This window comes from Stegodyphus dumicola, chromosome X2 (assembly GCF_044657685.1).
Source record: "Stegodyphus dumicola isolate Sdum_Otavi_A_Nest chromosome X2, ASM4465768v1".
NCBI lineage: Eukaryota > Metazoa > Arthropoda > Arachnida > Araneae > Eresidae > Stegodyphus > Stegodyphus dumicola.
This window is the reverse complement of record NC_140781.1, coordinates 179168071-179182790: the sequence shown is the minus strand read 5'-3', so window position 1 is coordinate 179182790 and position 14720 is coordinate 179168071. Positions and strand designations below refer to the sequence as shown.

The 14720-nt window shown below is 32.7% G+C and overlaps 1 protein-coding gene across 2 annotated transcripts in view; it reads right to left on the bottom strand.

Moving 5' to 3' along the window:
* Positions 1–460: 460 nt before the first annotated feature.
* The window catches only part of LOC118188073 (transforming growth factor-beta-induced protein ig-h3-like), a 65920-nt gene continuing 51660 nt past the window's right edge, over positions 461–14720 (bottom strand). For both annotated transcript variants that reach the window (XM_035358415.2, XM_035358416.2), the window contains 6 exons: positions 13485–13694; positions 10445–10582; positions 10147–10319; positions 8755–8888; positions 6276–6438; positions 461–1528 (listed from right to left, as the gene is read on the bottom strand). In XM_035358415.2, the coding sequence (XP_035214306.1) occupies positions 1313–1528; positions 6276–6438; positions 8755–8888; positions 10147–10319; positions 10445–10582; positions 13485–13694 (1034 nt within the window). In that variant the 3' untranslated portion in view covers positions 461–1312. The remainder of the gene's footprint in view (positions 1529–6275; positions 6439–8754; positions 8889–10146; positions 10320–10444; positions 10583–13484; positions 13695–14720) is intronic.

Here is a 14720-nt window from a genome sequence, read left to right as displayed (position 1 = left end):
TTTTCTCAGTTAAATTGATTTCAAAACATTTTGCCTTTTTAGCTTTATTTATTATTTTTAACTATAAAAAATAATATATTCTACAACATTAACTCTTATTTCACTAACCCTCCCTCTACCTCTGCACCAATAATCGTTAGCCTTATATCTTCCACTGTCCCTCTTTCTTTGCCAGTTGCACATCTACACCAGGACTTCACAGATAAACCTGCTCTACTCTCTTCAGTATAATACGCCATACTATATATTTATTTTAAAATAATACATGACAGTAACATAATGCTACATATAAATTGTTTAATATTGTCATAAACCTAATGAAATTTATTTACTGCTTACCTATTATCGATTACCTATAATTTAATTTTATGAAATACGCATTTCACCCTAAATGATAAGAGGATTAATAAGTTTGGTTATACGATGTTTTTGCTATGTATATGTACAATTAAATACAAAATAAACCAAACGTTGAGAATTTTTATTGATTCACATAAATTCAGCACGTAGATAAACAAAGAAGAATGCGGCACACACACACAAAATTAATATAAAACCGAGGACATACCCAAACAGTGGACCACCACAACACAAGGAAAGCACTCATTGCACGCGTGCGTAGTTTTAGATTTTCCGACCTTTCCAAATTGTTTAGTAATGCAACGACATATCGCAAGAGTTTAATTTATATTAAGAAATAGTACCTTTAGTGTAAAGCTATAATTATATGACAGTAATATTCAAACATAATATAAGTTAGCGCTAATTTAAATAACTTATTCGGAAGGTTTATTATGAAAGGTAATAAAAACCTTCACATGACTAAAAATGACTATCCTTCCTAGCCCGTTATTGCGCTTAACATTGATATTAACTGTAGGCACAAGACGTGGTATACTCAACCTTTCCACTCATTACTGAGAGATAAAGATTATTCATATTTTAAAATTTTGTATTTTTTACTTGTCAGTCATTATTGTGTGGCAAAGAAAAAACTCCGTACATTACTTTTCAGACATAAAAATTTATTCCCACATTCATAAAACTATAGTGATATTCGATGTTTATAAATTACTTTATTACATTCGGAAACTTTATTTTATCTTTAAAATAATATATTACCTTTGTATATATGTGTACTGTGTTAGAGCTATAGATATTATGATGCACCTTTTCAAATGATAACAAAATAATAACAGATAACAATTGCATTAAGAAAATTCATTAACATTTTTCTGACAGTGGCACAAATGGAGATAATTAACCAATAAATGGGAATACTTTCAGTTCCGACTTGAATTTTACGTTTCATTTAAAATTGTATCAATCTCGAAATTTCGTGGATGACACCATTTTTTGCTGCCAGGTCAGGCATTATAACTTCAGCGAGTCGAGCCACGGTCAAAAAGCCACCATTTTCTTTCGTAACAGTAATCATTTCTTCATTTACAGTCTCATATGAATAGGTTAGATGAGGTTCTAAGGTGCTGCTAACGACGAAAGTTGGCAAGATGTGACGAGCCATCGTCTGAAATTGAAAAGTAAGAGTTTATAAGATTTATTTAATTTTTTTTATACAAATATATAAGATTTGGTTAAAATATCCAGTCTTTTTTGTCGTTTCTCGCAGTCATTTATTCCAGCAGACTTTGAAGTCGAAAGTGTAAATGAAGGAATAAACAGTTTTATAAGATATGGTTGCTTTTTGAATTTACTTTAGTGCTGACACAGTGACTGCTATTCCCCACGAACTATTGGAAGTCTGCTTAAACTTTGATCTACTGCTGTATGTTGTTTATTAGCTACGTCAATATTGCCACTGAATAATGTCTAAATGATTAGTGAGTAATAAACATCATTTAACTATCGTGTAACAGAGAGAAAAATTAGTTGAAATAAGAACAATCTTAAGTGTTAAGGTATCTAGCTTGTAAAGAAAAATGAAATAATAGACTAAAGAAAGATAGAGATTCATTCGAAATTTACTTTAAATTAAGGATATCTCTCAAACTTCAAATATTTTGGGAGCGATGGATTGTTTGACAATGGAATACTGAGTGGCCTCCAAGAAGTCCAAAAATTATATCACTTAATTTTTGCCTGTGAGCTTACTTAAAAGTCTTGTTTTACTAATTTGCAGTTGGAAGAAGGTACCATTACAATATTATTGAAATGGCAGCATTTTGAGAATAAGGGTGGCTCATTTTAAATATGTTATGATGATGACTCTGTATGATGATGACTCTGTATGATGATGACTCTGTATGATGATGGACTTACGAGATAAAACTGGATAAATGAAATTTAAGGCCAGTTATAAACGTTAATTCGGTTCGTTGTTAAGGTTGAATCTGTTTACCAATTTTGACTGGAAATTTGCTATTCAGAGATCGTAATATATATACACATACAATATTGGAGGCAAATTTGAGAAGTTTTTTTTTTAAATTATAAATCAGACTCGGCATTTTTATGAATAAATGTTATTCCTCCAGAATAACAATTCTGAAAAGATCTGTAGGATTTTATCTTAATTAACCAATTATTATGATTTTAACTTTTACTATAACTTTTTCTTTCCTCAGTTCTCCCCAGAATGCAAATCAGTTGTTAGAGTATTTATGCCGAGGATTTGAATGTTTTAGAGCTTTTGACACCCTCCTTTGCAGTTTACGTTTATCGTCAGATCTGCCAAAGCTTATTCTGTCTTTAGCTATTTTGCCAGCCAAAGTTTAAAATGCGGCGTTTAATTAATTGAGCCAGCTTCAGGAGACCATTTATTTAGTTTCCAAATACGTTACTTAAATCTGAGTTTTACTTAGGTTATTTTAAATACCTGAAAGTAGCGGAGTTTTGTTTTGTAGCATAAGTGGTTCCGTCTGTTATATTTAAAAAGTTAATAAAAAAGTTATTTTAACCTTCGTAGGACTTTGTCACCTTAGTTCAGACTAGAGCGATAACTCGCTTGTCGGTCTAGTAGGGTCCGAAGTATATTGTTTTAAATTTCTATACAATTAAAACCCTACAAATCTTATATTCATCTAAGAGGAATACATAATTTTATAAAAGATTTTGTTTCATATATTGTGTTCTGTATATCAGTCAGAAAAGATTTTCTTTCAAGATTTTTTATATCTTCTCTAGACCTTAAGCATTAAGTTTTGATATTTTTATAGTTCATTTTTTTAATGCTACTAACAGGAAACCGTAAGATTTGAGAACTGTTGATATTTCTTCTTTGATACTAATATTTCTTTGACAGGTGATAGTGAATTTCGGTTTTGCATACAGAATTGACTTAAGTTTTATGGTACAAGATCAAGCTTGTTTCATAATGCTAAAAACGCAAGATAGCTTTTACATCTTAAAATGATATAAAAAGGCTAAACACAAATGTAAATGATATAAAATAAGTCCATTATATAAAAATTACGATGTGGTAAATTCACTACACTTAATATAATTGAGATGTTAATATCATAGCATATGAAAATAATATATATAAGATTTAATTTTACTTTTGATTGTTATAGTACTTAAAAAAATTTATTTTTATTTGATGATGTTGCCTTTCCTGTTCTAAAAGTAGTTGGATAGTTATAGATTATATGTTTCATGCGCGTCATTCTTTCATTAATGGTTTGCATATATTAATGGTTTCTATTTATGTAATGCTGCTGGTGCACATACTTACATTATAGAAAAAGTAAAATCCTCTTCTCAGTAGTATTAAAATCACAATTTTAAACAGCCAATAATAGTGTGTGATAACTGTTGTGTCGCAAGCAGTGACGTCATTAGATTTTTACTCTTATATGGCTACGAAGAAGCACTGAGGATAAGGGCAGAGCTTTCCAGTAGAGGGGCTGAGAGTGAGATAGAGACTGCAAAGAGTCACGACAAGCTGGAGTATTTGAGTGAAATCTGTTATCGCTGCTGACTGCACAATACAATACTATCATAGTTAATGACGATTTTAAGTACTGTAACTTTTGAACATTTGATAAACTGAGTTTACTATGCACACATGCATTAAACAGATCATTAAAAGTTATCCACTGCTGCAAACTTCCACTAAATGTTGGTAAGTTTAATTTTGGGAGTTTAACACTTTCTGAAGACGTTCTCTCAGCTTTTATCTCTAATTTCAAACCTAACTTAAGTTCCTATGATTTTCTATTTAGTTTTAAGATTACTTCATTTAGACTTTATTGATTGCTAAACTGCTCCTTGCATTTTTCTAAGTTCTTTTCCTCACACTTTGCACATAACTGATCAACTAGTTTTTTTGATGCATTATAATTCTACGAAAGTAATTCACATGCTCTTAAGTCTGCGTTTTCTATGCTATGTTTACCCCTGCATTTCATTATTTGTGATTTTATTACTCTCTTTCTTTTCAGCAAAGCTTCGTGATTCATGTTTAAAATAGATCAAAACGTAACTTTAGATTCACTATAAAAGTGTTATTGGACCTGTCCTGAGAAATACTAGCTAATAAATTGTGTTTTGATACTTCATCATGTGCTGTCATCGTTATTCACTCCAAATCCACGAACCCGTACTTAAAGAAAAAGTAACACTACTTTAAATTACTAAGAACGTTAAACAGAATGCAATTCAAAGCGCATGTAAAGATCTTACAGAGATCTAACTCTGAACTAAAAATTGAGAACTGATGCTTCTCTTGGTTTTATATAGATATCCCTCGAATGTCTAGAAATCTCTAGTACCTCCCAATTCTTGAAATTACTGGAAGGCATACACACTTAAAGTTATTTAAAAGTGCCTCATACAGTTACACTTAAATTTGCCAACTTTTGGCGATTTCTCGCCAAATTTGGTGACAAATTTGGTTACTAAAACCATGGTCGGCTTGGCGACATCTCGCCAATTCAGCGACGCAGTCATTTACTTCAATGTTAAATAGACTTGCCTCTGTAACTTTTTTTTTCCGGCACAGCTTCACTTTTTCAAGCATTTCATGTTATATTATACAAAAGATAGTACAGTTTCACATATAGTTTCACTAAAATTATTTACATATATTTAACGAATTATTACGAGTTATGTAATTCGTAATTATTATTCGTATTAAAATTTGTAACAATACACTTTTTTGTTAATGCCGGAAGCCTTGGAAAAAGTTCATTTGTGCTTTTTACTTAAAATTGATAAACAATGCATAGTTGCGTAAGCATGCACCATTATTTTTCAATTAGTATACAACATTTTGTTGAATATTTTATTTAAAACACATTGTTTTTCTGTCTTGATTTTGTAGGGTATTACTATTATTTTTCATTAACCAGTTATTTTATGTTTTAAATCTTTACTCTCACTTCTCGTTTCCGTTTCCCCACTAGAATGTAAATGAGGGAAAACGAGTTAGTATTTATAGGAAGGTTTACCCAGAGTGCAAATAGGGCAAAGAGTGTATGTGTTTAAAGGAAAGTTTCGGTTTATTTCCGAAAGTTCCGCTTTATTTTCGACGACGATGTTTTAGGGCTGCGATGTTTTCTCTTTGCGATGTTTTTTTCCCAAGATGTTTTGTAGCACGACGTTTTCACCTTGCGTTGTTTTCTCCGCGACGTTTTCGTCCACGATGTTTTTGCCGCGATGTTTTCGCTTGTAACCTTATTACACATACACGGAGTAGATATTTTAAATTTATTTTTGTTCGTTTTCATCAAGAAAAATATTTTCTCATACTCATGCTGCTTTATGAAAGGAACAAGTAGGGTAATGCAACTGTAACCTGCAGATTTAATAAGGCCATAGCTCTTCTAATTTTGCCTAATCTCGCACACAGAGCATCAATTGGCCCATGTCTTCCGCTTTTCAACAAAAAATAGTTTTAAGTTTTAGTCAGAACTGCTTCTCATAATAAAAATTAAGGAATTCTTTGGAAGTCTGAATAAAAAGCATATATACTCTCCTGCATTTTCAAGTAAACATGGAAATAAACGTAAGAAAAAAATATTGAAGAGAACGAGAATTTAACTGTAGAAATAACATATTTTTCAGATTTATTCTGAGCACAGCCACATAGAGAAAGCAATTTCAGTTCTGATAGAAATGAAATGTTTATTTGAGAAACAAAATAATGAAAATAGCCTTCTTACTTAAAAATGTTAAGAAGTTTTCTTCCAATAATAATAATAATAATTTTTAGAAGTATTTGAAGAATGAGTTAAGAGCTTTACTTATATACTTATCATTTTAATTTTAAAGGCATTTTATTTTTACTTCACAATCGTTTAAATGATAGTTACCTGATAAAGCAATGGAGGATCAGATAGAAGACGGAGCAGCGTTCCAGGTGGCGTGTCATTCAGGGCTATGTCATTAGGAGCAAGCACTGTAAATGTAGCTGTTGAATTATCCAGCAATTGTAATAAATTTGGATCCGTATGGTTTAATAAGCTGAGAAATATACTGTTAAAGAGATTGGTGCATTAGCATTAATAAACAGAGTGATCCTTACGATGCCAAAATTAATCAATCTTATGTTCTCTACAAAAATCAATCACATGCATTATAAGTAAAGTAACTTTTGGATCTGAAGCGTTGAAAAGTTCGAATTGTTCGATTGCATTACGTGCCATACATATTTTTTCAGTGAGTTGATAATACAGAGTTGCGAATCTAAACACGAGGAAAGTTCAATAAGCTGTAAAATAAGCACATTTTTACAAAATAAAAGGCTGAAATTACTTTCCCATTTTTCTGCATAATCCCCCATTACATCGATGCTCTTACTACAGCGATCCATTGAGCTTTAGAATCCAAGGCGAAGAAGATGACAGTTTTGTCTAGCCTTCAAACCACTCTTGAAATGCATGCTTGAAATCATCATCTTCGCTTTAACGCGAATCATGCAAATGCTGCTTCATTTTTGAAACAAAACGAAATCACGGGAAGCTAGCTTTAGAGAGCAGGTGAGAATTTTCTATCCTCACTGCTGAATAGCAGCCTAGGAAATATGAGACTCTTTCAGTCTGGGACGTCGACATGTGAAAGTAAACACTATATGCCCAGTTAATTCTAACTAGAGTCAACAATTTAACTAATTTAACTAAGTCAATAATTCTAACTAGAGTCTTAATTAGAGTCAACAAGTTTCCATAACTAATAGCAGTTATCTTATCTTACCATTATACTTGTATGTGTGTAATCAATAAGCAGTAATCACTATCGTTCCCTAATAATCGGTGCCGAAAGCAAATCATAACGCCCGCTCATTGTGCTTTCCTTCTGATAGTACTTCCAAAGGATCATGCGATCATTTCATTACGTTTCGTCTTTCCTCAATTAATGTATCATGCTTGAGCTCGAAGCTTATTGAACATTCTCGTAGATTAGTAAAGCGTGTTTTAAAAGTTATCTGACTAATATTGCTTTGAAGAGAGGATAGCTCTTTAATGAGTGCACATAAAGCCATTACAGGACACATAACAAGTATTGAGAAAACATCTGTAGTTAAAAAATATTCTTATCGCCCTAAGGAACAAATCCTAAAGAAATACATCTAAATAACTGCCATTCAACGTAGCATTAACTGTCATTGAGAAGTTTAGAAAGCTGTAAAAATCATCCAGTAAACCTTGAATTGTATTGCTCGAAATGTTTTATAAATTTTTTGATTAAATTATGAAAATAATAAATCACATTGAATGCAGGTTTTTGCTGCTAGTCATATAGGCAAAAGAGTCATGTAATGAAGACGACAGGTTTTAGTCTACGAACTTTAATGCGCACAGAAAAATAAAGTTTATAAATGTATTTCTCCTGCTTTCTTGGCATGCCTTCGTAGTGTGGTGGTCTGCACGCTCAGCGCGTAATTTAGAGGTTCGCAATTCGATTCCCGGCGAAGGCGTTGCATATTTTTCATCTTTCCTGCTTCCAAAAAATACTTAATGTCTCTACAAGTTCTTAAAATTTTAGAATTACATTCAGATTATATTTGTTTCCTCATTTTTCTAAGAAGGCGTATAAAGGTTTCTTAAGAATGGTATATTGACTGAAGATTACGACGAAAACAAGTCCAAATGAGTGGAAGAATGATATGGAACTGGTTGTTTTCGGGTATTTTTAGGATTACTATGTCAATTCCCAAATGATAAATAACCCAACAGTACTGCTTAGAAGTTACTGCTGTTATTACCACTGCTTAGAAGATCAATGTCTGTAAGTACTGTTATAGAGTTATTAGGTTTATTAGAGCAGGAAACATGAAAATATGCAGTACCTTCGTCAGAATTCGAACTCTGAACTCCGCTTGCTACTCAGACGTTTTTCCGATTACACCACGAAGGCACGCGATAAGGAGGTAACCTCATATTTTATCGTTACAAAGATTTGTCTTCTTAAATTTGAAGACAAATTAAAACTGAGAAATGGCCGTCTTGATAATGAAATACTATAAGAATATACTATAAGTTTAAACAGTGCTTCAGAATGTTCATTCTTGAGAAATTTTAATTATACTAGATAGCATATATAAACGTTACATATTTTATAGACGCAAACGTGAGATTAAAATAATGTCCTTCAGATTATTTTCTACACATTTTTTTTATGTCAGATGATATTGTTTTAATAAAATTCTCGATTTCGAAGACAATAAAACAAAGCAATCTGTTCAGGAGCAAACACATTTTTTGGCTAGCCTATAAAAGGTGCAGTGTTACTTCGTACTTATTTCTTCTGTGTATAGAAATTTCAGAATGTCTTTTAAAATAATTCCGATACCTGAAGTTTTTCTGCTGGAGATGATCTAAGATAGTGCTGGTAGGAGGGATAAGTACATTATCGATGACTTGAAGAACTCCGTTGCGAGCTTCCAAGTCGGCTTCAATCACGAGCGCTGTTTCCACAGTAATTCGCTGGAAAATTATTAAATGTTAACAAAGCCGGGTGTGAACGAGGTTTTTTAAGATTACATGAAATTAAAAAATTAGAAATAATTTACTAAAATACAACTTTATTGCGATCACATGATCTAAATTTTAATGCATTTAAATCAGTTTAACAATTAGAAAATTTGGATCTAAAATAAACGCTGTATGATACTTCTTAAAACTTAGGCGCATTCATTTTCTGAACATCATTAAAGCACAACGCATATGTGTTCATCTACATTTCTATACAGGGTAACTAAAAAAAATGCTGCAAAAATAAAGCATACTTGCACCTGATATAATTATTTTTTTCACACATACAGATATAACCTGAAACTGTAACTTTCCAGTTTTTATTTAGCAACATTGAAAAGTTCACTATTTCCGATATGCTGGATGTGCTGAAATTAAAAACGATGGTATCAATGAAAAAAACATCTTATTATTTGTTGGAATATGCAAACGCTTTGTTTGTAATCTTTGTTCAGAAGCCTTTCTACGTCAAATTTTCTAACGAAGATATGGAACATGCTTCTTCAGAAACAAAATACCCGTAATGGAATACCTGTAGTGGCTCAACTATTCTGTTGAAAAGTCATGAAAAGCTTACATAAAGCTGTGTATTCTTCTGTTCCAAATTTTCGGGATTGTTGAGATTTTACGATTGCACCGGATGTAAAAAATTACATCGTAAACAATCGGATTGTAGCATCGAATAACAATCGTAAAATTTACTTTTAGCATTCATATTCATTTTATTACCAACATATTACTAGAGATCATTATACGGTAGTTCTCTAAAACAGCCCATCGTAGTATTACGCTATAAGCTCCTCTTTCTACAGGTTGGAATGCGCCCAATTCAAAATATGGTAAATATTTATTTATCTACTTACTAATTCAAAAATAATAAGCCTTATGCTTTCGCGCTCTGTCTGCGCTCTTTGCTAATTTGAGATCCTAGTGCTGAATCCCCGTTCTATGTTATCCAGTAACGTCCAGTGATCGTAAACGCACGATCTGATGGGACATGTATAATGGTTCATAATTCGCATAATATTCAGTGTATCAGATACATTTCTTTTTTCTTATTATTTTATTATTTAATTCTGCAGTACATGATTTAAAATTTCTCTGATACTAGTTAATATTAATAAGAGCAGTAGATATGTTTCACACATACAAAGCCTATTCTGCCATCAAATATATTTAGTAACAGTTAATATACATAGTAGAATAAAACCTTTTTATGTAGTTTGAACCGTAAAGGGAAATCAGAGCCTTGAATAGTTGATAATGTCTGACCATCAATTAAGTTGGATGTAAGCTGCCGGCCGGGTGTTATGTGGAAACTAGCAAACGATCTTGCTAATGATGACTGGTTGAATATGTCTGAGAGAGTATCGTTAGGAAGAGCTGAAAATGGAAAAGGATTTATGATGGATATTATGGATTTATGATGAAAATGGAAAAGGAATTAAAGTCATACAAAAATTTCGCTGTATAATTTAAAAAAAAGACATTTAAAATTCAGTAATTACCTTCAAATGCGTCATCAGTCGGCACAAAAATCGTAAACATATCTGGCCGCTGGAGCAGGGGAAGAACACCACCAAATTCAGCTAGTTTCAAAAAGTACGTCATACTGCGAGATGATAGGTATTCCACTAAAGTTTGAACTACAAATTACAACAAAATAATCATTTTCTTCGACTTTACGTAAAAGATTTAATTCAATAATTTATATGAGCAAAATCACATTTTTGGGAAGGCTTTGCTACATTTGAAGGATTGCAAAATTTTAATGTCACTTTTACAGTGCAACAAAGTTCTTTTAAAAAATACATATCTTCCATTATACGTTGCTGTTAGCTTTTAAATAGATTTAACTAATTTGTTATCTTTTAAGTAATTTGATGCATGCAAATCTATAAAATATGTACAATATTTTATGTAATTCTAGAATTATATAGTTATTAGTTTAGTATTAGATGAGTTTCTTATTTTCTTAGCTTGATTTAAAGGTCCTTTAAGCCCGAGAAGGGGCCAACTGTTATCATTCCATTGAGTGAATAAAAGGGTATTTTAACAGTTCTCTGGATCTTTTTCGTTACAAACTTGAACTCAGCGATAAGTCGCTACACAGTTCAATGGGTTCTTCTACGCTCAGCATAGACGAAGTAGTTAGGAACATTAAATTGGCTCTCGAAGTATCATCGAACCATGTCTTTGGAGTCTGGAAATTTTACGTTGGCCGTTCCTAGACTGCAAGTCCCGCCGGCACCAGCAAACCCGCTGGAAGGGTTCGGATTCATCATCGAGACCATGAGGGCTGCAATGAAAGCAGCTGCTACATTGGATATAAGGGTAAGTCATGTTATTTATGGAGCAGCTGGAACTCCACATTGCGTCCTGTTCCGTATCTCAAAAAGTAACAATTGCCTCGGCAAACCTAAAAGGACAAGACCTCAGATAGTTCAACGGAATGGGAAAGTTCCTGCTGGGCGAACCAGGTTCTGAAAAATATAGCTGGGATACATTCAAAAACGCTCTGCTAAAAACGTTCCCAGTTGTGAAAGACTGTGCCAGCTGGAAGCGCAGCACTTTAGTAAGTATCAAGTCAAGGTAGAAGAGCTGACGTAGTTTATTTTACTCAAAAAGTTAAAAAGTGTTTAATTTATTGTGTGGAAAGAGGCGGGATAGCGAATTTATCGAAGTGATTTTATCGCGTCTTCTTCCTTCTATACAGGATTTAATGAAAGTGCGAAATCCACAGACGCTGGAAAATTTATTTTAACTCGCCGTAAAGTTTGAGAGCAGGCAAACTTCAAATAGAAGGCGTACGGCAAGTTTTGGTCATGGCCGGTATGCAAGATAATTGACCCCAACAAAGACCTCAAAGCATCCGTACCGGCAGTCTGAGAAGACCGAAAAAGGCGGAAGCAAAATAGACGGGTCAAACAAAGTCATTTGGCGATCGCTAAAAGAAGCAACAGAAGAAAGGAGCTGATAATTAAAATAATTTAAACTAATTAGTGTCCGAGAAGAGAGTCCAGTCACTTCCCTTGAAGCAAAATTCCTCAAAAGTCAAGTTAAATATCGTCGTTGTACAAAATTTGGCTGAAATTCACATATTACTGAACAATGTACCTACTTCTGCATTACTGGATCCCGGGGCGCAGTGTAGTTTTTTGGGGCAAGAACGTTTTAGAAAGCACTTTTCAAGTTATAGACTATTTAAAATTACGGGGCGAAAAGTAATTGCTGCACAAGGTAAACAATGCATGTGCTGCACGTTCAAATTAAGAACGAGCATCAAAAAGTGATATTTCTTGTGGTCAAAGATTTATTAACATCAGTAATCTTTGGGGGTCGACTTTTTACGGCAGCGAGTGCGAACTTATATTTTAAGAATTCTATCTTACAGGTACAAATGAACACTATAGAAGAAGAAGTGGGAGCAGCACCTGAAGTAGATATGAATCACCCCCCCCGGAAGATGACAAAAAGAAAACTGAAGGCCTAGTAAAAAATTTTTACAAACTTTTTGACATGAAACCTGGTTTTTGTCAACTAGTTTCCCAAGAAATTAATATAGAAGATGCCCCTGTTGTAAAATCAAAACCTTTCAGGTATGATAAGGTGAAAGAAAGCATTATAGAAGACCACACAAAAGAGATGTTAAAAGCAACAAAATAATCGTGTCGAATAACAGCCGCTACGCGAGTTCGGTAGTCTTATGCAAAACGAAAATCGACCATCCCCCTTCAGAAAAATCCAAAATCGTGTCTTTTCGCCGTGGACTACCGAAAATTAAATAACATCACAAAATAACCTAGTCTATCTCACGTTATTTCAAGATAGCAGTAAAGCGAGAAGATGAAGGAAAAAAACCGCCTTCATTACGAAATCAGGTGTGTACGCCTTTTTAAGAATGCCTTTTGGCTTAAGATTTAGATTTAGAGTTATGACGTATTTTTTTTTTTTTTTTTTTTATTTTATTTTTACTAATAGTTGTTTTAATTTGGTTGTCTTTGCTGTCATTTCTTGTTTCTGTCGCGTTTCCTCGCTAGTATGTAAATGAGTTAGGGGGAACAAGAGTGTAATTAAACTGAAGTAGTGGTAAGGTGAGTCAGAGCGTGTTTTGCTGTTGATTGCGCACGTTGTTGTTTCTACCAATACTAGTTTGAATTATGAATCTAGGCTTCGTATTCTTGCCTCCGAAACTTAATTGCTTAATGTAGGTTTCTGAGCCATCCTGCTAAGTTAAATTAACATGTGTAGTGTTGAACTACTAAAGTATCTTTAGTTTACCATTGTCTTTAGTATTATGGCCACAAATGGATTGTGGATTTGTAAGCACAAAGACTGTGCCGTCTGTAAATAAGGAAGTTAAATAAAAGGGTTTTTACACCATTTCCTTGTTGTATTCATCTTCTAGTTTTAGCGATAATTCACTTCCAAACTTTCAAATAGGTCTAGTAGTAATTTATGCTAGCCAAAAATACTAGACGTTACAGAATATGACAAAAATAGGTTTTTTATAGAAATTATACATATTAAAAACATAAAATAATCAACCTTTATCTGGTATGAGCACAGAGTCTATATGGTGAACAAACCCATTTCCTGCCTTGTCATCGCCATGGATGATGCGAGCGTTATTCACATATTGGCCAGAACTGTTGCAAGACATTCTCAGGAAACTTCCTTCCAATGTTTTCAATTCACTTTCGTTAGCAGTCACTGCACTACACCATTGTGCTTCTACAATATGATACTGCAATAAAACTATAAAATGCAGATTTTCAAAAATTGTTTTATATGCAATAGAGAAGCACAAATTAAAAATATGTTTAGATTATTAGAATACCAAGGGGGTTTGCAAGGAAAAGACATAAGTAGAACAGATTGATAAAAATTTCATTTCCACGTGTTCTAGTTCATAATTTAACAGCATGCTCTCATATAACATATTATAAATATAGACATTAGGGAAATTTATTGCATCTAAAGTTTTAAAAAATCGAAATTTAAAAAAGTACAACAGCATTAAAGCAGGAACTTATATTTTAAGAAGTATTATATGAATGGTTCCTATTAACTTTGAGGAAGCACATCTGATGAGATCTTTAAATTTATGTTATTTAATAAAATTGGTAAGTTATGAATAAAACGTTTGGGTAGAGAGAGATCATTTTGTATAGAATCAGCAGTCACATTTTATCTAGCCAGTGCTGTGAGTTTTCTGATGTTGTAAAGGAAGTGCTCGATTAAAATATTCTTACCGTTAGGGAGAAAACAATATTTAACTCATTGTATTTAAAAAATATTAATAAATATTAATGAAATAATTTGGCACAGTTGTAGATAAATCAGTAACTTATTGCCTTTTGCTCTGACTTTCATAATAGTATATACCTAACAAAACTGTAATTATTTAAAAAAAAAAACAGCATGGTTAAAAATAAAGGCGTATATACTTGTATTTCAAAGAGAAATGTCGGAAATAAATTTTAAAATGGAGTATATTCGTCCTTAGTTTCAATAATTGCTTGGCATCTTCTTTTCTATTGTAAGTTAAGTTGCCAGGTACCTATTGCGATCAAAAATTATATACACTCCAGTCTGTTTCCATCTCGTTTAAAAAGCACAGTATTCTCAAATAGACACTTTTTTCAACAGCTCAGTTTTATAAAGTAATTTTGAAAGAGCTGAACAGGTTTTAGTTATGACAATCTATCTAGTCACTTCGTTTGTTCATTACTTTGACTTAAAAAAAAAACTATGTATCCAAAGCCTAGGCCTGCTTGCAGG